At 55.3% G+C, this 25,590-nt stretch overlaps 1 protein-coding gene across 1 annotated transcript; it reads right to left on the bottom strand.

Moving 5' to 3' along the window:
* On the bottom strand, positions 1-25,590 carry TRAM2 (translocation associated membrane protein 2). Its single transcript, XM_068398706.1, has 11 exons — positions 25,424-25,590; positions 13,625-13,688; positions 10,189-10,298; positions 9,860-9,976; positions 8,003-8,061; positions 7,082-7,166; positions 6,873-6,943; positions 5,691-5,795; positions 5,396-5,554; positions 3,976-4,139; positions 1-3,736 (listed from the first exon to the last, which is right to left on the bottom strand). The coding sequence occupies exons 1-11, from the start codon at positions 25,541-25,543 to the stop codon at positions 3,663-3,665; spliced, it is 1,128 nt and encodes a 375-aa protein (XP_068254807.1). The 5' UTR covers positions 25,544-25,590; the 3' UTR covers positions 1-3,662.

Consider the following 25,590-nt stretch of genomic DNA (forward strand, 5'->3'; position numbering starts at 1 on the left):
TCAGGTCGGGCATTAGGAAGAATTTCTTTTCAGAAAGGGTCATTAGCCATTGGAAGGGGCTGCCCAGAGAGGTGGTGGAGTCAACATCTCTGGAGGTGGTTAAGAAAAGACTGGACATGGCACTTAGTGCTATGGTCTAGTTGACATGGTGGTGTCAGGGCAAGGGTTGGACTCGATGATCCCAGAGGGCTCTTCCAACCTGATTGATTCTGTGATTCTGTGACTTGCAGTTTTGCAGACTCTCTAACACTTTCTGCACTGTGGTGGACAAGAGCTCCTATTTGCGGTTGTATTTTTTTTCTGCAGAAGACACAGGGCTTGAGAAGATGGGGCACCAGAAGAGCATCCACCCAAAGCAAGTGGACTCATGGCATCTTTGTACGCAGAGAGGTCAAGGAAAGACTGACCACTAAGGTTTTACAATGAAAATACTCTTGTTTGGGGAAGAAAAAGCTCTTTGGGCTGAAGAGAAGGCTCGGTCTGCTGAGAAATGACATGGACATAGAAGCAGTTACTGCAGGCTTGCAGCCAAGGGATGGTGCTCGCACTAGAAGACAGAGACAAAAGCAGCCCGTGGCAGCCCCCCCAGTGGAGGGTGGATTGCAGACCTCTGGGATGACAGAGCGTGTTGCCTTACAGCAAAGGCTCAGCTCAAAAAAAAAACCAAACCCCAAACCTGCCACGTTTGGGCGTAACAGGAGAAGGATGGGGATTTCTGAGGACTAAAGATAGGGGAGGGCAAAAAAAGCCCCATCATCTATAGGCTAAAAAAAAAAAAGAAAAAAAAAAAAAAAGAACACATGGAAATGCTTCCAAAACAAACTGTCCCTTTTACTGGTAGCTCTATCAAAAAGAAAATAAAAAAACACATAAACGTAGCATATGTTGTACATAGGTTGTAAAGAGGGAGGGCATTCAGCTACTGGTAGAGTACACAGCTCAAGCGTACGAGAGGCTACATGGCGACATAAGGCACTTGGGATACGAAGAATAATCAGCTACTTCATGAAGACGCAGGATTGTGCAAGTGGAGAAGCTGCCTGAAGCGAAGCAGGCAGGAGGAGGAATCCTTCAGCAGCCAGTTTTTGGGGGGGACTGTATGTGTCACCTGTTACCAAGGCAATACCTCAGCTGCTGCGAGGTATTTGCAGAAAGGACCGGCTGAGGCTCTGGAGAGGTGCTGGCCAGCAGTCACTCGCAGAGGGCACGCGGCAGTGGATGGCTGGGGATGGGAAGAGGAAGGAGAAAGGCAAAACCTCTCACACCAGACCTTTTCCATGTCCTCCCTAACGTAAAGCTCGTTGCCCCCCTCTCATCACATTGCACTGCAGGTACTATTGCTGCCCCTGAGCCAAAATGTGTATTATCTACGGGGCAAAGGCTATGAGGAGCAACTGCAAGATGCCACCAAGGGCTCTGCTCCAAAGTCTCCTCCCTCAGTTCCCTTGAAAAAGGGGGAATCCCTGTCCTGACTCCTGCTGACATCTCTCATGTGGGACTCAGAGATCATGGGGATGGAAGAACAAGTGGCATTTGACCAACTGTCCTCGTGTCCCTGCACTTTTTCTCCCTCCAGTGCCCAGCGTTAGCTGGGGCTCAAGAAGGAGAGGGGAGGAAGGGAGAAAAGACACCTACAGAAGGAGGAAAAAAACAGACCCAACTCAAAGAGGGGCAGAAAATCACCTGTCACCCATTTCCCAAAACATGAATGATGCCAAGGACGACTGCGCTGGCCCCAAGCTAGAATTGCACTCAGAGAGAGCCACAGTTCAGCTGCCCGAGGGGCTGAGCAAGAGGCACGCTAAGGACCACGTGCCTCCCTCACCCGCAAGGTGGACCTCATTCCTGGCTTGCGTATCGAAGAGCACCCGAGCTCCCCACAGCCCTGTGCCCCCTCTTCTTACCCGGCCAAGGCAGCAAACCACTCGCCTGCTCCTGCTGCAGTGAAGGAGAAGGAAAGCTACAGCTGGCTTTGCTGCACAAGAGGCACCAACAGCAAAGCCCAGCTACAGAAACTGCCCTGGAGGAGAGCTGTGGGGTGAGAGGTGCCCATCTGCTGCACGCCTACCAAATCTAGAGTGGCGCATGGCACCCCAAAGAAGCTCAGTGAGCTGGCACTGACCCATGAAACCCTGGGCAGGAGATGCTGCTTCCCAGCAAAGAGGCAGCAGGGGACAGAGCTGGTGGGATCTGGGGTTCCCACGAACCTCCTGCCACCATGTACATGTGGCAGCAGGCAGGAGCAAGAGGGGAAAGTGGTCTGCAGCAACAGATGGCCTCTGAGGTAGATTTGAGACAACTCCATCTGCCAACAGCTATGCGTCACAGGTCAGGCTTTTCCTAATATGCAAGCTGCTCCTTGCAGCCTTGGCTTCCTTCCCCTTCCCTGTCATCTCATTCACAGCTCAGAAAGGGATGAAGGGGTCAGGTTTTTTGGAAGAAACCCTGCATTTGATAGCACCTTGTGTGGATACAAGCTCTGTATCCTTTGGAAACAAAGAGTGAAGCTGGTGGCTGCCGACGGCATGGCTGGACTGGTACGGAAGGGATGAGGAAGGCTAAGGCAAGAGCATGAGGGGCACAGTCCCACTGATGCAAAATCCTTTGCAGCAACCAGTTTGTCGTGTGGACGTGGTCACAAGCCATGAGAACACCAGGTCCACGAAGCACAAGCAAGCTGGCAAAGGGCCTGGGCTGACAGGAGCCAGGCCAGCGCTCAGAGTGGGGCAGGACTCAAGGTTTCACGTGGACCTGAAGATGCTTCTGCCCCACGAGAAGGCACTGCAAGCTGTAGAGCCCCAAGCCCAGTTCTCGGGGCTGGGAGCTCCAGAACAACTATGGGGCAAGCTCACGTCCTGCAGCCAAGAGGGTAGGAGGGACCCAGCTGTACCAGAAGAGCTGGGGCATGCAAAGGCTAGGAGGTGGGTCCTATATGAAGAGGGAAATTCTCTCCCTTCTCTGCTGCCCAGCTCTCCAAAATTAGCTCAAAACCAGAGGTCAGAAATACCCCACTTAACCAGAGGTCCACCAAGAGACAAGACACAGTTGAGGTACCTCTCTCGGACCTTGGTCTCTATTTGCAGCATCACCATCCTGTGGCACTTGCCAAGCACTGGCCAGACGTACCCCAGGAGAGGCAACCCTCGCCCAAGGGCACCCCTGAGCCTCAAGGTCACAGAGCCCCAGTGCGTTCCCCCAGGAGCCTGTTCCCATAACAGACACATGGTGCCTTCAAGCTGCCGTGGCCCTGACCCCAGGGCTCAGGGAAGTACCACAGAGAGAGGGGAGGAACATGCTGTAGAAGAAAAAAGGGTTGTTTGGAACCATCTACGATGCATTTGTAACAATAAGCCAAAATAACCAAGCACGAATATAGAAAAGAAAAAAAAATTGCACGCTGATTTAGGATGAAAGAGAGGAAGGCAAACCCAGGAGGGCTGGAAAAGGCTCCTGCGAGGGGAAGGGAGCAGGGGAAAGGGACCTTTTTGGTTTTATTGCAAATAGTTCAAGAGAGCAAGAAAGGAAGGGAGGAGAGCGAGAGACACCTTGGGAAGACGACCGGTTTCCAAGCTGTTCAAGATGTCGCTCGTGAGGACCGGGAGGAGGGGCTGCTTCTTAGTCCCAGTATCTCGCCCTCCTCCCCAGGAGACAAGCCTTTGCTTCTACGGCGATTTCAGCTTCTTGGTTCGTGGCGAGGTGCCGTTCTCCGCTTTCACCACTCCGTTTTCATGGTAACCTGGGGATGGAGAGAGAAAACTTGGTCCCTTGCATAGGCCAAAACCTTAATGCTCTTGGGGCATGGGGAAAACCTCCACCACGGCATGACCCTACTGGGAACCCTCTGGGCTCAGCACAGGGCGAGAGGCACCGCCGCAGCATTGCCTGCGTGGGCGGCAGCCTGCTGAGGGGATGCTGACCCACAGGACTGATGCCTCCCACGGTGCCACCCCACGGCATGCCAGTCCCGGCACTCACCCGAGTCCCTCTTGAGCGGCTTGGCTTGCTGCTTGGCGCCGGCGGCAGCTCGCTTCCGACTGCTCTGCTCGTGCCAGTACTCCCGCCAGCGCCGCAGCTGGAAGTGGATGAAGCGCCACATCACCGAGGCCTGGAAGAGGCACACCAACAGCAGCACACTCATTCTGGCAGGGGCGGAGAAGAGGCAGGCTGAGAACAGAGGAGCGAGGCCACCACCAGCCCAGCCTTCCACCCACACCGGGGCTGGTGGCTGGGGTCCCCCCGGGTGGCTGCACCGAGTGCCAGAGGCAGGTGCCATCCCTCCAGCCACCATCTCTGCTTTCTGCCATCTCCTGAGCTCAGGGCAGCCACCTCCCTTTCCCTCCTCACTACAAAGCTCTCAGGTGCTCAGGGCATTGCTGATTCTTAAGACCTTAGGGCAGGAATGGATGAATAGGATCATCCCAAAGAGCACTGACCAAACCACAGCCTGCATGGTCAAAGTAAGATGTCCCCAGCTGCTCTGTGCAACTAAAAGGTGGATGTGGTTGGAAGGGAGCTAAGGAAGTCCTCCAAATCCTCAGGCATGCCAGTAGTCCATAGCTCCAAAAAGCTTGGGAACGACCAAGCATGTGTCCTAGCAACTTCTGAACTGAACCTACAGCTGCTGTATGGGCGAGCTGCGCTCCCAGCCTTGACAGACAGACTGCAAGGCGTGAGGAACCCATCCCACCCCCTGCTTCCCACGTCAACAGGCAGCAAAACATGTCCAAGCAGAAGGGAAAACGCCTTTTCATTGACCACATCCCTGTAAGTGCAGTCACGATTGCAGAAGGGAAAGCCTGCAAGCCTTTCTCCAAGACAGGCTCATGCTTTGTCACTTCACAGAATCACAGAATCAACCAGGTTGGAAGAGACCTCTGGGATCATCGAGACCAACCATTGCCCTGACACCACCCTGTCAACTAGACCATGGCACTAAGTGCCATGTCCAGTCTTTTCTTAAACCCCTCCAGAGATGGTGACTCCACCACCTCACTGGGCAGCCCCTTCCAATGGCTAATGACCCTTTCTGAGAAGAAATTCTTCCTAATGTCCAACCTGAACCTCCCCTGGCGAAGCTTGAGGCTGTGTCCTCTTGTCCTATCGCTGGTTGCCCGGGAGAAGAGGCCGATTCACACACTTCACTCAATGAACAACTTATTTGCTGTCTTTTCCCCTCCGTCGTGGCTCTGTAGCCTTTAACCTCTCCTCACTCCTCCACACCCTCCCAGCTCACTAGGACCTTCCCTAAAGGGAACCTAGATCAGATCCCCACTGGTATTTCCAAACTCAGCAAAAACCACCCTGGGATAACACAACCAAGGAACATATGGGAGAGGTTTCCACAATTCAGTCTTTAAAAAATAAAGGGGGTAGATATGGTAGGGGATATTCCTACCTGAAGAGGATATTGTTGAAGAGAAAGCTGAAGAAGTTCCCTCTCTCGGGGTCGAGGGCCTGGTTTTCCACCCGTGGCAGCCCGAAGCCGATGACCAGGATGTACAAGGTGAGGGTGAAGAGCCTGGTGACCACGAACACGACAGCCCAGACGTTAAACCTGCAGGAGGGCAAGCAGAGGTGTCGGCAGGAGCAGCCTCCAGCACTGAGCTGGAAGGTGAGAGCGAGGCCTCCGTCACGCCGATGGCTCTCCTGGGCACCGGAGGATGGAAGCCATGGCCAGCTCGCCTGCTTACAGCTTCTCGTTGTTCTCATCCGTGAAGCAGACCAGCCGGGCCATGTGGAAGAAGAATTCAGCTAAGTACTGCAACAGCAAGAGGATCAGCCCCAAGCGGGTTAAGCTAGGAGGGAAGAGAAGAAAAAAGCATCACTGGGCTGGTCAACCTCAGTCCTTCATATCCAGCAACAGCATCTCCCCTGCCATCCCAGAGCTGCAGCAAGCACCAGCCCAAAGCTGGACCTCTCTGCAGCAGCAGGGGTAGGATTGTGATGGGGGGATCCCTGTCCCCAAAGCATCAAAGCAGCCCAAAACAGTAGCAGAGCTGGGATGGGTCAGACACAGCCCTCAGAGGAAGGGTAAGAGCTTGCCTGCCCATGCCATGCTGGGAGAGCACCCCAGGGTGCTTCCCACACCCAGGGGAGACGCACCCATCAGCCTGCAGCTTGGGTCCCTGGGTAACATTTGCTTTGCAACGCCCCGTGAACAGAGACCGCCCGTGCACTGGCGTAACGTTGCTGAGCTCCTTCAAACCCAGCTCTGCGGGGCTGTGACAACTGTTTCACTAACAGCCCGCAGTCAGGAGGGCAACTTCAACACCATCTGCCTTTTAATCACTCACAGAATCACAGAGTGGTTAAGGGTTGGAAGGAACCTCTGGAGATCATCTAGTCCAACCCCCTGCCCAAGTAGGGTCACCCAGAGCACGTTGCACAGGGTCGCGTCCAGGTGGGTTTTGAATATCTCCAGAGAAGGAGACTCCCCGCCCTCCCTGGGCAGCCTGTGCCAGGGCTCTGGCACCCTCACAGCAAAGAAGTTCCTCCTCATATTCAGATGGAACTTCTCATGTTTCAGTTTGTGCCCGTTGCCCCTTGTCCTGTCACTGGGCACCACTGAGAAGAGTCTGGCCCCATCCCCTTGACACCCACCCCTAAGGTATCTGTAAGCACTGATAAGATCCCCCCTCAGTCTGCTCTTCTCCAGCTGAACAGACCCAGCTCCCTCAGCCTCTCCTCCTAAGAGAGATGCTCCAGCCCTCTGATCATCTGTGTAGCCCTTCGCTGGACTCTCCCCAGTAATTCCTTGTCTTTCTTGTTCTTTCACTCGCCTTTATTCCCTTTAAGCCCCCCACCCCGCTGAGGCTTCCTGGGCGACTCGCCCTGCAAAAGGACCTGCTGGGATGCCGAGGCAGCCGACTCACTTGAGGAGGTAGGCGCCGGCGATGTGCACCAGGTAGAGCGCGATGCACCGCAGCTGGCGGGGGATCTCCTCCTGGCAGGGGCAGAAAGCCATGTTAACCCCTCGCCCCTCTTCGCCCGCCCTCTCCCAAAGCTTGCTTTCCCCAAAGCCGGTGGGCAAACGGCCTCAAGCATCCCCCGGGGCACATGGGAGCACCCCCCTGGCTCTCACCTTGCGAACCTTTTGGAAGTAGAGCTCCGGCAGGGCGTGCAGCCAGTATGCCAGCTGGCACAGGTAGAAAAACTTCACCTGGAACCTGAAACGCAGGGACGAGCCGTGTGAGCCAGCCCAGGGCACGGCAGGACCCCAAGGACCCAGCCGCACAGCACTGGGCAATCCCTCCACCGCTTTGAAGCCACGGGATTTAGGAGGCATCATTTCTGGGCTGAAATTATATGTTGAGCTGAGCTACCCACGCCCAGAGTTTATCCAGATGCTTGTGCCGTGGTCTTCATGCTCTCAGCAAACCTCACTCTTGCCAAAACCCAAGAAGGGAGGATTCTCCTCCACTTCGTTTCTACTATGAAAAATGAACAGCAAAGCTACTTATCATAGAACCATAGAATGGTTTGGGTTGGAAGGGACATTAAAGATCATCTAGTTCCAACCCCCCTGCCACAGGCAGGGACACCTTCCACCAGACCAGGTTGCTCCAAGCCCCATCCAATCTGGCCTTGAACACTTGCAGGGAGGGGGCAGCCACAGCTTCTCTGGGCAACCTGGGCCAGTGTCTCACCACCCCCATAGGCAAGAATTTCTTCTTAATCTCTCATCTCAATCTCCCCTCTTTCAGTTTAAAACCATTCCCCCTCATCCTGTCACTACTTGTCCAAGGTGATGCAGGTAGGAAGCAGCCAGGATGAGTAACCAAGCCCACAGGACCTTCCTCATGGAGGAAACCCTCCAGAAACACCCTCCCCGGGGCCACAAACGAGACGTCCACCATCCCCCAGGATCTCACAGCAGCATCGTTGCAGCAGGGCGCATGCGAAGGGCGCTGCGCTGTCAGCACCCTGCTCCCAGCCACAGGGAAAACCATAGAGAGGAAGGAAGCGGTCAGCTGGAGAACAAAATGCCCTTGCGAGTGCTTACGGAAGATAAACATGCGGGTAGTTTTCCCACAAACTCCGGGGGTTTGATATGTATCCTTCCTGAAACAGAGAAAATGTGAGTATTCAGCAGAAGGAACGGGCAGCGCGTGGTCACGACGAGGCAGGCTAATGCTACAGGAACTGGGGGTGCCACCCAAGTCCTTTCAGCCTGCAGTAAAAACCGTGTCCCCCGCGCGAGCCAGGGCTGAGCTCTCCAAAGCTCAGCCACATTCATGGGTCTCTAGTTTCATGAAGGCCCCGTATTCGGGGGTTGAAGGGACCCAGGGACCCAAGCTCTCTGCTTGCTCGGTTGCCCAGAGAGCCCCAAGTTCAAGACAAGATGTTTTGGGGTTTGGGCAATGCAAGAGGGATGCTCTGGAGACGTGGGGGCGAGGTACTGGTAGCACAGCTACAAGGAACCCGTGTACATGGTCTGGAGGTGCTTCTTCCCCACCGGCATTTCCAACCTGAGTATCACTGAAGCAAAAAGAAGTACTTCTGAAGAGAAAGGGGAACAGAAAACTCCTACAAAAATAATTTAATATGCATTGCATAGTTTAATTTTCCACCTGCCTGCGTTCCCCTACAGCCTCTTGCAGGGCGGATTTCAGGATGGGGTTGCCTTCTAGCTCCATGCTTGCACAGCTCCTGCCACAGCTTTGCAGAGATGTTGGCACAGAAAACCCGTCCTGCCCAGGACCTCTCTGTCACCATCGCCCAGGCTCTGTCTGCCCTAAGCCCTTTTTTTTGGTTGGGGGAGCCCAGGGGAAGTGCAAGTGCTGCAAAGAGTGACCTGCTCTGCACACGTGGAGCATTTGGGGACCATTTGGGGAGCTCTCTGTGGCAACGTGGCTTTGCACAGGAGGCTGCAGCCTCGGAGCCAATGGGGACGGATCTGGCACTGGGAAACAGCAGCCCAAAACCAGCGGCATCGACTGTTTTGCCAAAGCTTCCCCCCGCAGCAGCCCTGCGGGGCAGGAGCAGTGCTGGCAGATCCCCAGAAGTGCTGGCCTGGAAAGGGGTAGTGGTCCTCTAAGGAGGGCTGGCAGGACCCTCTTCTCCCAGGCAACTAGCAATAGGACAAGAGGACATAGCCTCAAGCTTTGCCAGGGGAGGTTCAGGTTGGACATTAGGAAGCATTTCTTCTCAGAAAGGGTCATTAGACATTGGAAGGGGCTGCCCAGGAAGGTGGTGGAGTCACCATCCCTGGATGTGTTTAAGGAAAGACTGGACATGGCACTTAGTGCCATGGTCTAGTTGCCATGGTGGTGTCAGGGCAATGGTTGGACTCGATGATCCCAGAGGTCTCTTCCAACCTGATTGATTCTGTGATTCTGTGACCCCCCCGAGCAGTGGGGAGGGGACCTGCCCCCAAGCATCCATCCCCAGCGCCACTGGGGACCACAGCTGGACCCCAACAGCCACTGGTAGCGAAGCATCGTTATCACAGAATCACAGAATCACAGAATCAATCAGGCTGGAAGAGACCTCTGGGATCATTGAGTCCACTTCACACTGCCAAAACAGCCAGCTCTCTCCAACAACACCTGTTCTTCCCTCCCCCTTCCTGCCCAAAATGAAACGTTTTCACTCCCTATTTTTCTCCCAGCAGTTTTGGGTTGAAACATCCCCACTGCAACCCAAACCTCAGCGTGGTTTCCCTGCTCTCAGCAATCCCCTCACTGCCCTCACTCCGTGGCTGGAAAGACCCACCACACTTGAACACTCAACTTGCTGAAACGTGCCCATTGTGGCCCAGGGGCTGGCTGGGGACTGTCTCCTGCCACCAGGGTTTTGAGCTTCAGAAAGCACAAATCCCACCCAGGGAACCCAAAGCCCGGCCAGCCCCGTGCCTTACCGTCACCACGACATACAAGCACCAAATCACGGAGGTGAGGTGGAAGGCGACCAGCTGTCCCGATTCATTGAACTTGCTGTGTTTGACCTTGGAGAGATGGAGACGCCTGTTGATTTTCTGGGAAGGAGGAGAGGGAGAGAAAAGCAACAAGAAAACATGAGCCACCAGGTCAACAACCCTCCCTCCTCTTCCTCTTCCCCATCCCAAGCAGCCCCCAGAGCTGAAGGCTCACTCGTCACCACCTCAACCCCCACAACAGCATTTAACTGCAGCAGGACCACGTCCCCCCATGGTACTTTAGATATTTTGGCGACTCAAATGGCACTCACGTCCAGGGCGTACTCCTGCACCACCGCGTGCAGGATTATGGCGATGAAGATGTAGAAGAGGATGGTGACCAGATCCTTCAGCCCATAGTGATACTGCACCAGCTCCCCATCTGCAAAGAGACCAAACGGTGGGTCAAATCCCCATGACCCAAACGATTTTCAGGTAAGGGCTTAAGGGTTAGTAAGGGGGGGGCTATTCCCAACAGGCAGCTTGGATGGGGCCACCAGAGAGAGGTCACGACTGTGCCAGTGGCTGCAGGGCTGGAAAAAAGGGCTCTAGCAGGGGTTAGTTCATCGGCAGAGGGTGGATGGTTTCCCCTCTAATAGTTACACACCTCAATGGAGGAGACACTCGGGAGACTTCAGACTTCCCCTGCCAGAGGTGAGGGGCTGGGGACAGCCCTGCTGTGGAGATGGGAACTGATCAGGCTGGAGGGATGAAGACATGGAGGCAGCGCTGAAGCAGGTGATGGGATCAGGGACTGGGAGCATTAGGGCTCGGGATGGGATTTCCACCCCCTCTGTTATCATCCAACACCCAGCCTCTCCCACTCACCCCTGAAAGCTGCTGGAGCAGGATTCAGCTGCCCTAAATGCAGATGCCTTGTGCTAATAGGAGATCTGAGACAGTGGCACGGGGCTGGTGGATGAGAAACAGGACCTATGGGAGGACCTGCTCTTCTGGAGCAACAGGAGACCCAACAGTGCCCAAAACACCACAGACATCTGCATTTAGGCAACTATTTGCAGCCCTGCAGCTTATGGGGAAGCAGCAGAGTCAGGAAAGCTGCTGTCCTTGTGGCATGCTGCAGAAAGCATCGCGATGCGAAGCTCAGCCCAGCCCCAGCTGCTGCTCTCCCTTACCCTGATCCTGACCATCCTCTCCTAATATCAACGCTGGGAAGCGACTTGTCTGTCACCAACCCTGTTTACCCTTGAACAAAGCTTCAGTCCGGATTTCTAAGATTTGAGGTACATGAAATGGCACTTAGTGCCATGGTCTAGTTGACATGGTGGTGTCAGGGCAATGGTTGGACTCGATGATCCCAGAGGTCTCTTCCAACCTGATTGATTCTGTGATTCTGTGAATAAGGTTTGAATAGGATTTATGAAGACACCTGGTGTAAGGATGTGGGAACACCTGGTCCTCCGCAGCCCCCCGGCTGGCTGCTGTGCAAACCCAGAGCTAAAGACGTTGCCTGTACCACGGAGCTCATAACCCCCAGTGCAAGATAAAAGAATCGCAAGACTAAAGAAAATAACATCACGCGCGTGTGCGACTGCTCTGCCTCCTCTCCTCTCTCCAGGGCATTTCAGGAGCTGCTCTAGCAGGAGCCGTGCGTGCGCTAAGCAAGGGAGAGGAGAGCGAGATCTGCTGCCTGCCAGGCAGCAGCATCCTTGCTGCGAGGGATGTGAAACAGCCTTGGGAAAAAAATCAGGCGAGAAATAACCCTTCCTCTGAGCGAGCTCACTGCACCAAGGCCTCCCTCTCCACGGCCTCAGCTAGCTCATGCCCTGTATTGATACCCCAGTACCTGGTCCTGGTGATGTGGTTACATGCCCCCTGCGAGACTGCCATCCAGAGGGACCTGGACAGGCTGGAGAGCTGGGCCAGTGCGAACCGCATGAAGTTCAACAAGGCCAAGTGCAAGGTCCTGCATGTGGGTCAGGGCAATCCCAAGCACAAATACAGGCTGGGTGGAGAATGGATTGAGAGCAGCCCTGAGGAGAAGGACTTGGGGGTGATGGGTGACGAGAAGCTCACCATGAGCCGGCAACGTGCGCTTGCAGCCCAGAATCCAACCGTACCCTGGCCTGCATCCCCAGCAGCATGGCCAGCAGGGCGAGGGAGGGGATTCTGCCCCTCTGCTCTGCTCTCGTGAGACCCCCCCTGCAGTGCTGCGTCCAGCTCTGGGGCCCCCAACATCAGAAGGACATGGAGCTGTTGGAGCAAGTCCAGAGGAGGCCACGGAGATGCTCAGAGGGCTGGAGCACCTCTGCTATGGAGACAGGCTGAGAGAGTTGGGGCTGTTCAGCCTGGAGAAGAGAAGGCTCCAGGGGGACCTTCTAGCAACCTTCCAGTAGCTGAAGGGGCTACAGGAAAGCTGGAGAGGGACTTTTTACAAGGGCATGGAGTGATAGGACAAGGGGGAACGGTTTTAAACTGAAAGAGGGGAGATTTAGATGAGATATTAGGAAGAAATTCTTTCCTGTGAGGGTGGTGAGACGCTGGCCCAGGTTGCCCAGAGAAGCTGTGGCTGCCCCCTCCCTGGCAGTGTTCAGGGCCAGGTTGGATGGGGCTTGGAGCAACCTGGTCTGGTGGAAGGTGTCCCTGACTGTGGCAGGGGGGTTGGAACTAGATGATCTTTAAGGTCCCTTCCAACCCAAACCAGTCTGTGATTCTGTGATTTCTGGTAGCAGGGAAGAATAAACCACTTAGCACAACGGCAGTGGAAGTTGTCTGGACTGTGCCATAGGGGAACGCAGACCACAATTTAATCTGGAAGCTGGATGATTTCTTCAACCATGACATGCAAAGATTTTAAGGGCAGACCTTTTATCTTCTGCCTGTCTGCTTCACCCTAGTTTCACTAATCCCAACAACCCCGCTCTTCCCTTGGATGGTTACTCAAACACTTCTAATTAACTGCAGTTTTCTGCACCCACACCAGGCTCTGGGCTGTGGGTGTTTGGCTCATCCTGAGCCCAGGACTTTACCCAGATCACCTCCTGCTGCCCCCACGCCGGTGCCCAGATCGCTGCCAGCCTCGGAGGAGCTCTCAGCTAGGAAGGTAACAACTAGCAGCCAAAATACCAACGGGGACTGAGCCTCCAGCTGCCTCCTGGCTGGGAGCTGGGGCACGTCCTCTGGGTCATCGCGCTCTGACCCGTGCCAGCTCAGAGCCTCCTTGAATCACCCTCCATGTGCACCAGGACCATAAGCTGCCCGGAGCAGGGATGCTGTGCACCACGTGCATCTCCGCACCCTCCCTTTGTGCCATGCCCAAGAAATAAAGCGAGACAGGAATTACCTGCGCAGCCCCCACCTCAGCAGGGCACAGAACCCCTCTGGACATGCAATCAGGCCATTTGATGTTGCCTGACCAGGCTTGGAGGAGGATCCTCACCCTGCAAAGCGCACCGAGTGGCCTGACCACGGCAGAAACAGGAGAGGAAGACCTAAAATGCCCTGGAGAGCATTTCTTTCCAACCTCGGCAGCGCAAGGACTGTCAGACACGATCAGCGTGCTCTGAGCCGCTCAAACTTTGCTTTCCCCACATGTATTTTATTTTTAAAGTCTCGTTTACCAGCAGACAAGGGCCTGTGCAGTGTGCATCAGTAGAGGGTGAGCCCAGGCCGGCTGGCAGCGAGGGTCTGGGGTAGACCACGACTCACCCCTCCCCTTGGGGTATCCGCAGCAGCAGCATCTCTTACCTGCTGTAGGCACGCTGACGTTGTACTGAGGTAAGATAAACAGGAAGGCGGTCTTGGCTGTAACCTGTCAAAGACACACAGAGGGGAAAAAAAAGCAAATCAGTGGTTAAAGCCATTCCTCTGCCACCATTTACTGCCCTTCCCTGCTGTGCTGGGAAAGGCAAATCGTCCAGGGAGACGTGCAGGCACTGGCTTCACTCACAGAAGTGCCTTTCAGCAAGGGGATTGCTAGGGAAGAGGTTTGCCAACAGGGACCTGGGATTTAGGAAGGAGAAAGGGGCGGATAAAAGAGGGAGAAACCTGGAAAAGCCACGCAGCTGTAAAAACCAACAGCCACCTCCCCGCTTCCCCTTGAGGATGAGCATTCCTCCAGCAGCACGGACCATCATCACGTGTGACCCACAGAATCACAGAATCAACCAGGTTGGAAGAGACCTCTGGGATCATCGAGTCCAACCATTGCCCTGACACCACCATGTCAACTAGACCATGGCACTAAGTGCCATGTCCAGGCTTTTCTTAAACACCTCCAGAGATGGTGACTCCACCACCTCCCTGGGCAGCCCCTTCCAATGTCTAATGACCCTTAATGCCTGGGGGACACCGGGAGCCTGACCCAGCAGGCCGTTTGTGTTAATTAAAACCATCCCTCATTCCCATCCACCCTGGGCAGCCACACCGGGAGCCCGGCCCAGGTAGAAATGACAACACCCAGCACCTGAGCAAGCTCAGTGGCTTCAAAGCCCAACAGGCTACGCAGGTATTTACCCCCGCAGCTTCGCAGAGGCTCCTCTAGTAACAGCAGCCACGGGACTGATGAAGCTGGACCCCCTTAGAGACCGTGTGGGCGCTCACGAGGGTCGCACGGGGCAGGGAAAAAGCAGCTTTAGTGAAAGAGCTGAACCTTGAGCTGGCCATGCACAAGTTCCCAGCCGCACGTCCAGCACCACAGGCCGTGATTTCCCCAAAAAGGGAAAGAAAAAAAGGCCTGGCATGAGACACCAGGTGCCCTGCAAACCAGGGCTGTGCTGCTCGCTCTTCATTTCTTGCTTTCCGTTCAAGGGAGTGATCCTCCCCAGCAGGGAAGCAGGAGGCCTTGACGGGACAGGGCAGAGCATCCCATCCCAGTGCATCTGCAGGATGCCCCAAAGCAGCATCTCCGAGACCAACGCACCCTCGAGCCGGGGTCACAGCAAAACCCGGCGCACAGACGTCTGACACTAAACACGCCTTCAACCCATCCAGCCCCACACAGCAGCAGGGTCACCAGATTTTTACCTTTCTGATGGCTCCTCAGCCACCCCTCCAACAAACTGGCTTCACAAGCGCTCGACTTTGTACACAACCAGACCAAAAAAATCCCGTGCCCGCTGAACACCGATGGAGATGAGCTGCATCTCACACAAACGTCACAGAATCACAGAATCATAGAATGGTTTGGGTTGGAAGGGACCTTAAAGATCATCTAGTTCCAACCCCCTGCCATGGGCAGGGACACCTTCCACTAGACCAGGTTGCTCCAAGCCCCATCCAACCTGGCCTTGAACACTGCCAGGGAGGGGGCAGCCACAGCTTCTCTGGGCAACCTGGGCCAGGGTCTCACCACCCTCACAGCAAAGAATTTCTTCCTAATATCTCATCTCAATCTCTCCTCTTTCAGTTTAAAACCATTCCCCCTCGTCCTGTCACTCCATGCCCTTGTAAAAAGCCCCTCTCCCACTTTCCTGTAGCCCCTTCAGGTACTGGAAGGTTGCTAGAAGGTCTCCCCGGAGCCTTCTCTTCTCCAGGCTGAACAGCCCCAACTCTCTCAGCCTGTCTCCATAGCAGAGGTGCTCCAGCCCTCTGAGCATCTCCGTGGCCTCCTCTGGACTTGCTCCAACAGCTCCATGTCCTTCTTATGTTGGGGGCCCCAGAGCTGGACGCAGCACTGCAGGGGGGGTCTCACGAGAGCAGAGCAGAGGGGCAGAATCCCCTCCCTCGCCCTGCTGGCCACGCTGCTGGGGATGCAGCCCAGGACACGGTTGGCTTCTGGGCTGCAAGCACACATTGCCGGCTCATGGTGAGCTTCTCGTCAACCATCAAACGTCGCTGCAACCGTTTCAGAGCTGCAGGCTGTCAAAAACCCTTCTGGAAATATTGCTTCACGTCTTGCGGGATGTAGCTGTGGGGGGGACACGGGGGCTTTGCCAAGCGTTCCCATCCCGCCCCCACCAGCACTGAGCAACCGGCCGGCGGCCCAGGCAGCGCTGCCCATCCTCGTGCAGCCCTGGCTGGAGGACAGCAAACTCCACGGCATGTTTTCATGATGTTTTGGGATTTTAATTTTTTTTCCCCACTTAAAAAAAGAAATTTTTGGGCTCTGCTTGTGAAGGAGTAGGTGTGAGAAGCACCCTGCCAAGGGAGATGGAGACCACGGGCAGAGTCTGGGGTGGTAATGGAAAAAGCGCATCGCCTGGCCTCAAGCTGGCTTAACGAGACACTTCTGGCTCTTGCAAACTTGCTGGCTAGGAAAGGAAAGTTGCTTCATCCTGGAGCGGTACAGCACAACTGGGACCTGGATTTTACACCCAAACCTCATCACAAGCTGGCGCAGGACATGAAACAAATGCACGGCAGCGGCTGTGATGCCGCGGGGACGGGCAGCCGTGTCATGGATGTGCCGACAGCAGCAGGCACTGAAGGTTTCACATCCGACTCGATACCCAGAGGTGTAAACAGCTGGAAGCAAGGCATCATCTCCAGATGTCACCTAACCTGCTGGACGGACCATAAGCCAGACTTGTGGGTCCAAGAAAATGACCCTGGAGCAGCTCTGGGGTGGGGAGCAATGCCCACACGGTGCTCAGCCCCACCATGGTTTGCAAGGACCCTCCTAATTGTCTTTTTAGCAGGGCCTAGCAAGAAGGTTTCCTCCATCCACTCAAGGATCAAGCAATGCTTTGCTCATCTCCACACCTGCCTTTGCTTCCCGCAGGCCAGAGGATCGCCAGTAGCTTCAGGGGCCACCTCTTCACCCCTTCACCTCTCCACCTTCCATTATAGAGAGGTAGCGGGTTGTCTTCTAAAGCCTGTGTAAGGTGTTTTACAGCCTAAGACAAACGTAACCTCCTGGACGTAGGCAGGCTCCTAACAGACCAATTTCCAAAGACAAACTGTCTCTCTTCTCCATTTGATGGATGAGGAAGCCCAGGCACACACCTGCACCCATGCACTAAGGGCCACAGCAGCAGCTCTGGGGACCAAATTTGAACCTCCAGGCATCCAACCTCCCCATCCAACTCCAGACATCTCACAGACCTTACATGGAGGGAAGATCTGCTCAGGCATCAAAGGTGTTCCTTTCTCCTTCAACTGGCTGGGAAGTTTTCACACTGACCATGGAAATATCTGAACGTGTGCAGGATTTCACCCTTCGTCCTGGCATGGTCCCCGTACATGCTCCCCTGTGGGCACCAGCAGGACTTTAACAGCCAAGGCAGCATTTTCAAAGGTGGGTCCTTGGGCTTTCCAAGGGCCCATAAAACTGCTTGCATCTCATTTGGTGTGTGCTTGCACCCCTACACTTTCCTCACTGCAGTTGCACAAGAAACCCAGAACGATGTACTTATCATCTGGCTCAGCTCTGTCCTCTGAGACTCATCACTCGCCAGACCACCAGCGTCCCAAATGTGCCTCACACCCTTGGCCAGGTCACCTCCACCTCCCCGCTACTACCATGAGGACATCTCAGTCAGTTTCCAGCAGCTGAGACAGATGGAGCACTCCACACCTGGGACAAACCACCTTGAGCAGGACACTGGTGACATCCCTCCATCCTTGAAGGTGAAGGACACCCTGCACGTCCACGGAGGGACCTGTGTCTTTTTGCCATTGCTCACAACACGCCCTTTACCAGCAAGACAAGGGGCAATGGGCACAAGATCAAACATGGGAGGTTCCATCTCAATATGAGGAAAAACTTCTCTACTGTGAGGGTGCCAGTGCACTGGAACAGGCTGCCCAAGGAGGGTGGGGAGTCTCCTTCCCTGGAGATATTCAAAACCCACCTGGACACGACCCTGCAGAGGAGGCCATGAAGATGATCAGAGGGCTGGAGCACCTCTCCTACGAGGACAGGCTGAGAGAGTTGGAGCTGTTCAGCCTGGAGAAGGCTCCGGGGAGACCTTCTAGCACCTTCCAGTACCTGAAGGGGCTACAGGAAAGCTGGAGAGGGGCTTTTTACAAGGGCATGGAGTGACAGGACGAGGGGGAACGGCTTTAAACTGAAAGAGGGGAGATTGAGATGAGATATGAGGAAGAAATTCTTTACTATGAGGGTGGTGAGACACTGGCCCAGGTTGCCCAGAGAAGCTGTGGCTGCCCCCTCCCTGGCAGTGTTCAAGGCCAGGTTGGATGGGGCTTGCAGCAACCTGGTCTAGTGGAAGGTGTCCCTGCCCGTGGCAGGGGGTTGGAACTAGATGATCTTTAAGGTGCCTTCCAACCCAAACCGTTCTATGATTCTGTGCAGCCTGCTCTGGGTGACCCTGCTTTGTCAGGGGCTTGGACTAGGTGATCTCTAGAGGTCCCTTCCAACCCCAACCAGACTGTGATTCTGTGATTCTGCGAGAGGTGACTTGACCGAGGTCATGGCTGAGCTCCACCAAGTGAACATCAGGCTCCAAAATCGCCATAACCCCCACAGCATCCCCTCCACCACACCAACTGGGAGCACCCATGGTGCACCCACTGCCATACAGCCCTGCGGAGCGTACAGAGATGGAAACACCACCGAGCACCTTAAGCCTCCTGGAACAGGTGGAACGCTCAAGCCATGACCTCCAGCAATGCCACCTCCAGCTCCCCTACAAGGCAGAAACCACGTTTCCTTGGCACGGGAAGGAGCGACGAGCACCAGGGATGGCAAAGCTTTAGAGCTCGCATCGAACATTTCGTAGGCGGCCAGAGAAAGGAGAAGTTTGTAACGGGAAGAGCAACGTGAGGATTATTCAGAGGCACAAGACACTCACTGTCTGTTTGCTCTGAAACAAGATGCTGGTATGGGACAGGAAGCACCAGGCAGAGCCGGAGCTGCTGCAAAACTGCTGCAGACCAGGGCAGAATTGGGCCTTTCCAGGTATTATTGTATTTTTTGGGTTATACTGTGAGGCCACCTCCTCAACCTGCTTCTCTAATTTCCCTCTCTTATCTCCAGCCTTCTCTCAAGGCAGTCAGAAGTCCAAATCCCACAGGACATCACCATGACTCGGGCAGGGATCTTTATAGGGTGGGAGAGGGATTTGTCTGTGTGGGACGAGCTGAGGAGCATAGAGGAAAGGCTGGATACTCCTTGTTTGCTCCCTGTCCTGCATTAAGGGCACCTCTATGCAACCCACCACTGCCCAAGGGGCTGAGGGACATGCTCCTCATCCTGCCTGGCCTGAGGGATGTGCCTGAACCAGCTGAATTTGGGAAGCAGTTGTCCTGGGGACTCTCTACAGCCACACGGAGGGAACAGCACCTTCAGCAGTGAGTGGGTTTCTGGTGGTTAATGACACTAACCCCAGGACCAAAGGACACACGGTCGGTGAAGAGGCAAAACTCAGCGTGTCCATCAAGACCGCAGATTCCTGTGATGCTCAGAGCAGCCAGGACAGAGCTCAGGCTGCTTCTCACAGAGGAATACAGCTAGAAATCATATCAGAGCATCCATCTCTGGAGAAGAGGAGGCTCAGAAGTGACCTTATTGCAGTCTACAACTACCTGAAGGGAGGTTGTAGTGAAGTGGGAGTCGGCCTCTTTTCCCAGGCATCTAGCGATAGGACAAGAGGACACAGCCTCAAGCTTCGCCAGGGGAGGTTCAGGTTGGACATTAGGAAAAATTTCTTTTCAGAAAGGGTCATTAGACATTGGAAGGGGCTGCCCAGGGAGGTGGTGGAGTCACCATCTCTGGAGGTGTTTAAGAAAAGACTGGACATGGCACTTAGTGCCATGGTCTAGTTGACATGGTGGTGTCAGGGCAGTGGTTGGACTGGATGATCCCAGAGGTCTCTTCCAACCTGGTTGATTCTGTGATTCTGTGATCTCGCAGCCCTCGATAGCAGGGCGATGGATAAAGCCAAACAATCCCAGCACTACTATGCACTTACTACGCATCTACTATCCACCACCATGCATCTACTCCCCGATAATGCGGTGACCAGAAAAATTCACACCTCCACTACCCTGGAGTTTGCTGCCTGACACAAAGCAGCAAAGCTCCCCCCACCCTTTTTAGAAGATGCTGCTTTTTCCCCACCTCGGAACGCTGTAAGAACCCAAACCAAAATCCCAACTCCACTTTTGCAGGCATTAAAACCAAGTGGCTTTTAATAAACACGTCTGAGCACGAGCACCCAGGCAGCTTAGCACCTCTCCCAAAATCTACCCGCCGCGACTCTCCAGCCTGAAGATTTTCAGCAGCAAGGGATAATTTTTGAGCATCTTTCGCAGAGAGGTACCAGGTCACTCTATGAAACCCGGTTCCCTTCCCAAAAGCCTCAGCCCGGTGGGATTTGCAGGGTCCGTGCTGCCCTCACCCCGGCTGGGATCCCCCAGACACGCAGTCGTCCCTGCGGTCCTGCTTGGGTTAAAACCGCCTCGGAGGAAGGAAGCGGCTCCAAACCTCTGGCGGGGGAGGCTGGGGGAGTTCCTGCAGTCTGAGCCGGGAAAATATTTCCAGGGCTTGAAAAACAACTCAAACTAATTACAGATAAAATGCTGTCCGAAGGCTTTTCTCACAACTGAGAGAGGTTTTTTTTTTTCTCTTCCCCCACCAGCCGAAGCGTTTATTGAAAGAAAAACCTTGTTGATCCACGCTATGGGTTGACACAGGCCCTATATGTAAACTAAAGACCAAACTTTGGACCAAAGCCTTTAAAAGTAAACAGGCAGCTTTGACAAAAACCCCTCCCCGAGGGCGGCGCAGCCCCTCTGCTCCCACCGACACGCTCGTCCGCCGGCACACGCGATTATCATTGCCTCACGCTCCCTCCTGTTTATTCTCTTTTTAAAAGCAGACCTAAATTCGGCTTTTTTCCCCTTTTTCCCCCCCCACACCCTCCACCAACTATTCAGCCTTTAAGCTGCCTGCGTGCCTCAGCTGCCACATCTGGCAAAGACCCGGAGGGAGGCAGAAACACCGTTTGTTTTCCCTCGTTAACGACGGGAAGGCCTTAATTTTTGCAGAGTACTACGGAGGGGACCGGGGAGGGGAAAGTATATTTAGCAGGAAGCCTGGAAATAGCAGCTCATTCGTCAGCCGCCTTCGTTTGACAGTGTCACAACCGGGTGTTTGGGAGACCGTGACTCACCGCCGCGGCTCCGCGCGCGAGGGAAAGCCCAGCAAGGGCACGGCATCTCCTGGAATATAATGGTTTATAACTTTATTACCGTCACCCCACGCGTGAGCATCAGGAGCTGTGCCCTGGCTTTGCCCGCGAGCTCGTGGCAGCCAGTTCTGGGCATAAAGGAGAAATAAGACTGAGCCTCAGTTTCCCCATCTTACAGAGGTTATGCTGGCAGACCCCATCTAATACAGAAACCCCCCCGCAACACCAGCGAGGTCTCCCCCAAACTCAACCCACGCAGAGGCCCATCGATCCGACACCACGCACAGGAGCCGTCCCAGATGGGACACAGGTCACCGGGCAGCTGCAGCTTAAACCCAGCCTGGCCTTGGCTTCATTTTTCTGCAAAGCAGGGTGGAAAAAGATATGCAAAACAATCTCTGCGCGAGGATGGAGGGCATCTGCTTTCGAGTTTCTATACGCAGTCACTTAAAACCGTGGAACGAGTCCAGAGGAGGCCACGAAGATGTTCAGAGGGCTGGAGCACCTCTGCTATGGAGACAGGCTGAGAGAGTTGGGGCTGTTCAGCCTGGAGAAGAGAAGGCTCCAGGGAGACCTTCTAGCACCTTCCAGTACCTGAAGGGGCTACAGGAAAGTGGGAGAGGGACTTTTTACAAGGGCAAGTAGTGACAGGATGAGGGGGAACGGTTTAAAACTGAAAGAGGGGAGATTTAGATGAGATATTAGGAAGAAATTCTTTACTGTGAGGGTGGTGAGACCCTGGCCCAGGTTGCCCAGAGAAGCTGTGGCTGCCCCCTCCCTGGCAGTGTTCGAGGCCAGGTTGGATGGGGCTTGGAGCAACCTGGTCTAGTGGAAGGTGTCCCTGCCCATGGCAGGGGGTTGGAACTAGATGATCTTTAAGGTCCCTTCCAACCCAAACCAGTCTGTGATTCTATGAAAATGGTTTTTGACCAAAAAAAAAGGGGGAGATATTTCTTTCTGGGCTCCAGCTCGCTCATGGATGGAACAGCCACACACACGCAGAAACATCCTCCCTGGCACCACACAGATGTGCACCGGGTGTGTTTTCACACCCTGAAGGCTTAGGGCTGGCTGGGAAGGCAGAAAACCCCGCAGCTCCCAGCTCAGGACAGCTCTTTTTGGAGGGGACCCCCTCCAAGCCCTGAGCTTCCCTACCTGAGCACAGAATCATAGAATGGTTTGGGGTGGAAGGGACCTTAAAGATCATCTAGTTCCAACCCCCCTGCCATGGGCACGGACACCTTCCACTACACCAGGTTGCTCCAAGCCCCATCCAACCTGGCCTTGAACACTGCCAGGGAGGGGGCAGCCACAGCTTCTCTGGGCAACCTGGGCCAGGGTCTCACCACCCTCACAGCAAAGAATTTCTTCCTAATATCTCATCTCAATCTCCCCTCTTTCAGTTTTAAACCATTCCCCCTCGTCCTGTCACTCCATGCCCTTGTAAAAAGTCCCTCTCCCGCTTTCCTGTAGCCCCTTTGGGTACTGGAAGGTGCTAGAAGGTCTCCCCGGAGGCTTCTCTTCTCCGGGCTGAACAGCCCCAACTCTCTCAGCCCGTCTCCATAGCAGAGGTGCTCCAGCCCTCTGAGCATCTTCGTGGGCCCCTCTGGACCAGCTCCAACAGCTCCATGTCCTTCAGCAATGTTATGATCATCTCACATGCACACAATTCTTGAATAACAAAGTCCAACACACCCGTAACAGCAGTGCGCAGCCTCGTGCTGTGCTCTGTGCCCCCAAATCCCCTCCCTGGAGCCGGGACGGTGCTAGCGGCGCAGTCGGCAGCGAAGCCGGGCATCCAGCGACATGCGAACGGTATCTCCCCCGCGACTGGTATCTCCACCACAACTGACACCCGCACCCTGCCGCGGAATTACCGGGCTGGAGGAGCCCATCCATCTGTTTGGACAGGGAAGAGGTTGCACACCCAAAAGGATGCTCAAGGTGTGCCTTGTGCCATGCTTTGGCAGGGGGATACCCGCGGCAGCCCTCGAGCATCACCACAAACACGGTGCCAGAGCAAGCAAGCGCTCAGCTCCCCGGGGCCACTTGGGAAAAGGTTAAAAATGCTGTTTGTGCCTCCCCAAAGAAACCTCCCCTGCAGGAAACAGCCTATTGTGAGCAGCATTCGGCCGCTTCCGCTGAGCCCCAGCTCGGCTGTGGCCACCGTGGCCACCGGCATCGGGGAAGGTGGGAGCCCGGTGGCGGGGTGGGAAGCAGGGTGGCGAGGTGGAGGAGAAGGGACGGTGACAAGTCCTCCCCACCATCGCAGAGGAGGTGCTGAAAAGGCGTCGAAAGGCAGAAATGTCTGAGATGCCACCGAAACTCACGGTAGAGGTGACGCAAATGGGCACGTGTGGCTTGGGGGGCTGGGGAAGAGCAGAGCCTGATTTCTGCTCCAGGGGAAAAGAAAGCAGAAGGAATAAATAAAATAAAATAAATAAAATAATAAAATAAAATAAAATAATAATAAAATAAAATAAAATAAAATAAAATAAAATAAAATAATAGAACCACAAGGACTAAAACAGTTGTCCCAATCCCCATGCCAAGGGGAAGACAAGGGGAAATGCTACGGAGCAGGGATGCAGAGGGAGGAGCGCTGAAAGCCACCCCGGCACGTCTCCCCAAGGTCTGCCGGGAGAGCGGTGGCACCAGCAGGAAATTGCTGCCTCTCAGCAAACTAGGGGAGATTTAATTAAAAGACATTAAAAAAAAAAAATCAGAAACGCCACAAAACCCTCCCTGCCGCCACCTCCACGGGGGGTTTCATCGCATCGCATTTCAAAACCGCCCTCGGAGCATCATCGCGACGAAAAGCCCTCGCAGCACCGAGCCCGGGTACCACCTCACCGGGATGGGGCTCCCAGCATGCAACCACAAGCACCAGCACCCCGAAAAAACCAGCTGCAGGGAGAAACCCTGACAGAGGTGCGACTTCAGTGACTTTTTTTAAGTACAACTATGAAACTTGCAGCCCAAGTTTGCAGCGTTTGCATGTGGTTTTAGAACACAGCTGGCCCTCTTGGGTTAGTTTTGAAACCCCCTCGACCCTTAAATAAATATATATATATGTATATATATGCACAAACGCATCGAAAGGGTTTTGTGCACTGGAAGCAACTCGCTCATTCAATGCATTTGCAGGAAAAAAAAAAGGGGGAAGGGGGGAAGAAGAAAAAAGAAGGGGGCTGCCACAGGGAGGGTATTAAGGAAATGGATTTCCTCCTCCTGCGATTTGCTACAGAAGGAGCCTTTCCTCCTCCGCCAGGCCCCCCGGCCACCCCTTTCCCGTCCGGATTTGCTTTGAAACGTGGCACTGAGCTGGAGGGGAGGGTTTGAGCGGGGGGAAGCAAAGGCGGGGGGTCCGATCCGGCCGAGCCGCTGACCGCAGCTCGCAGCCACCCCGAGGTACCTCCACGTAGGGTGCCGGGAGCCGAGCGAAGCTGCACGGTGGTGGCCTCCAGCCTTCCTCTGTCTCCTCCCCGAAAGAGAAGAGGAAAAAGCAAGCTGGGAGGGAAGGAGAGGGAGCAGGGGGAGCGCGGCATTCCCGGCATGGCTCCGCACGGCGCTGGGGTGGTGGCAGGGCAGAGGCCTTCCCAGGGGGCTCCGGTCACCCCAACTGGGCAAAGGTTTCCCGCAGAGGAGCCGGGGACGGTTTCTTATGGCCCGTGGCGGAGCGGGATGGCCGGGATGGGGAAAGGCCGGGGAGCTGCTGGTGTCTGCACGAGGCCCAGGAGCCCCCGGTGCTCGTCCCATGGCGCGGGGTCAGAGAGCTGCGGATAAAACACCTGGAAAAGGGCTAATGTTAAAAAAAAAAAAGGCAAAAACCTACTACCCGCATTTCCAATAGCTGGAAACATCAGTGAGGGCTTGACTTCTCCCTGCCTGTGGCCGGGCGGCCGATGCACCCCTCCGTGCTTGGGAAGTGGTGCGGGGCTGGGACCGTCCCCAGCAGCCATGGTGGGCTTGCAGGAGAAGGGGGTTCACCACCCCCTGAGCCCCCCCTTTCCGCAGCCGGGGACCCCGGGCAGGGCTGGGGGTGGCAGAAGGATGTGCCACCCCGAAAACCAGCGCCGGGCTGGGTCCCCATGGGGGTTTTGGAGGGGGGGGGCACCTCTCTGCTGGTGGGAGAGAGATGGGGAATGAATGGGGTGGCACTCGGCACCCCCAGACGGAGGGGTCCTGCACCCCACAGCCCCCTCCCCACGCGGGACGGGGTCACCTCGCAGGGGGTGCAGCACCCCGGACACCCCCCGAGCAGAGGCAGAGCCGGGGGGGGGGCACCCCGTGAAGCAAAGGGGGGTCCACAGTGGGGGTGCACACGGGTGGGGGGGGCACACAGCCGGTCCCGGGTGGGGTTGACCCCGGTGGGGTGGTGGTGGGGGTGTCTCCCCGCGGGACCGTGTCCCCCCCCCCGGAGGAAGGCGGAGGGTGAGGGGGGGGGTCTCACCTCGAACATGAGGGCGATGAGGACGCTGAGCACCAGGCAGAAGCCGATGTCGGCGTGGTTGTGGATGAGGAACTCCTGGCTGAAGAGCGGGTGGCTCTTGGCCCGCCGGCGGAAGGCCATGGCCGTGCCGGGAGCGGAGCGGAGCGGGAGCCGCCGCCCGCCGCCGC

Source organism: Nyctibius grandis, chromosome 1, assembly GCF_013368605.1.
Source record: "Nyctibius grandis isolate bNycGra1 chromosome 1, bNycGra1.pri, whole genome shotgun sequence".
Classification (NCBI taxonomy): Eukaryota; Metazoa; Chordata; class Aves; order Nyctibiiformes; family Nyctibiidae; genus Nyctibius; species Nyctibius grandis.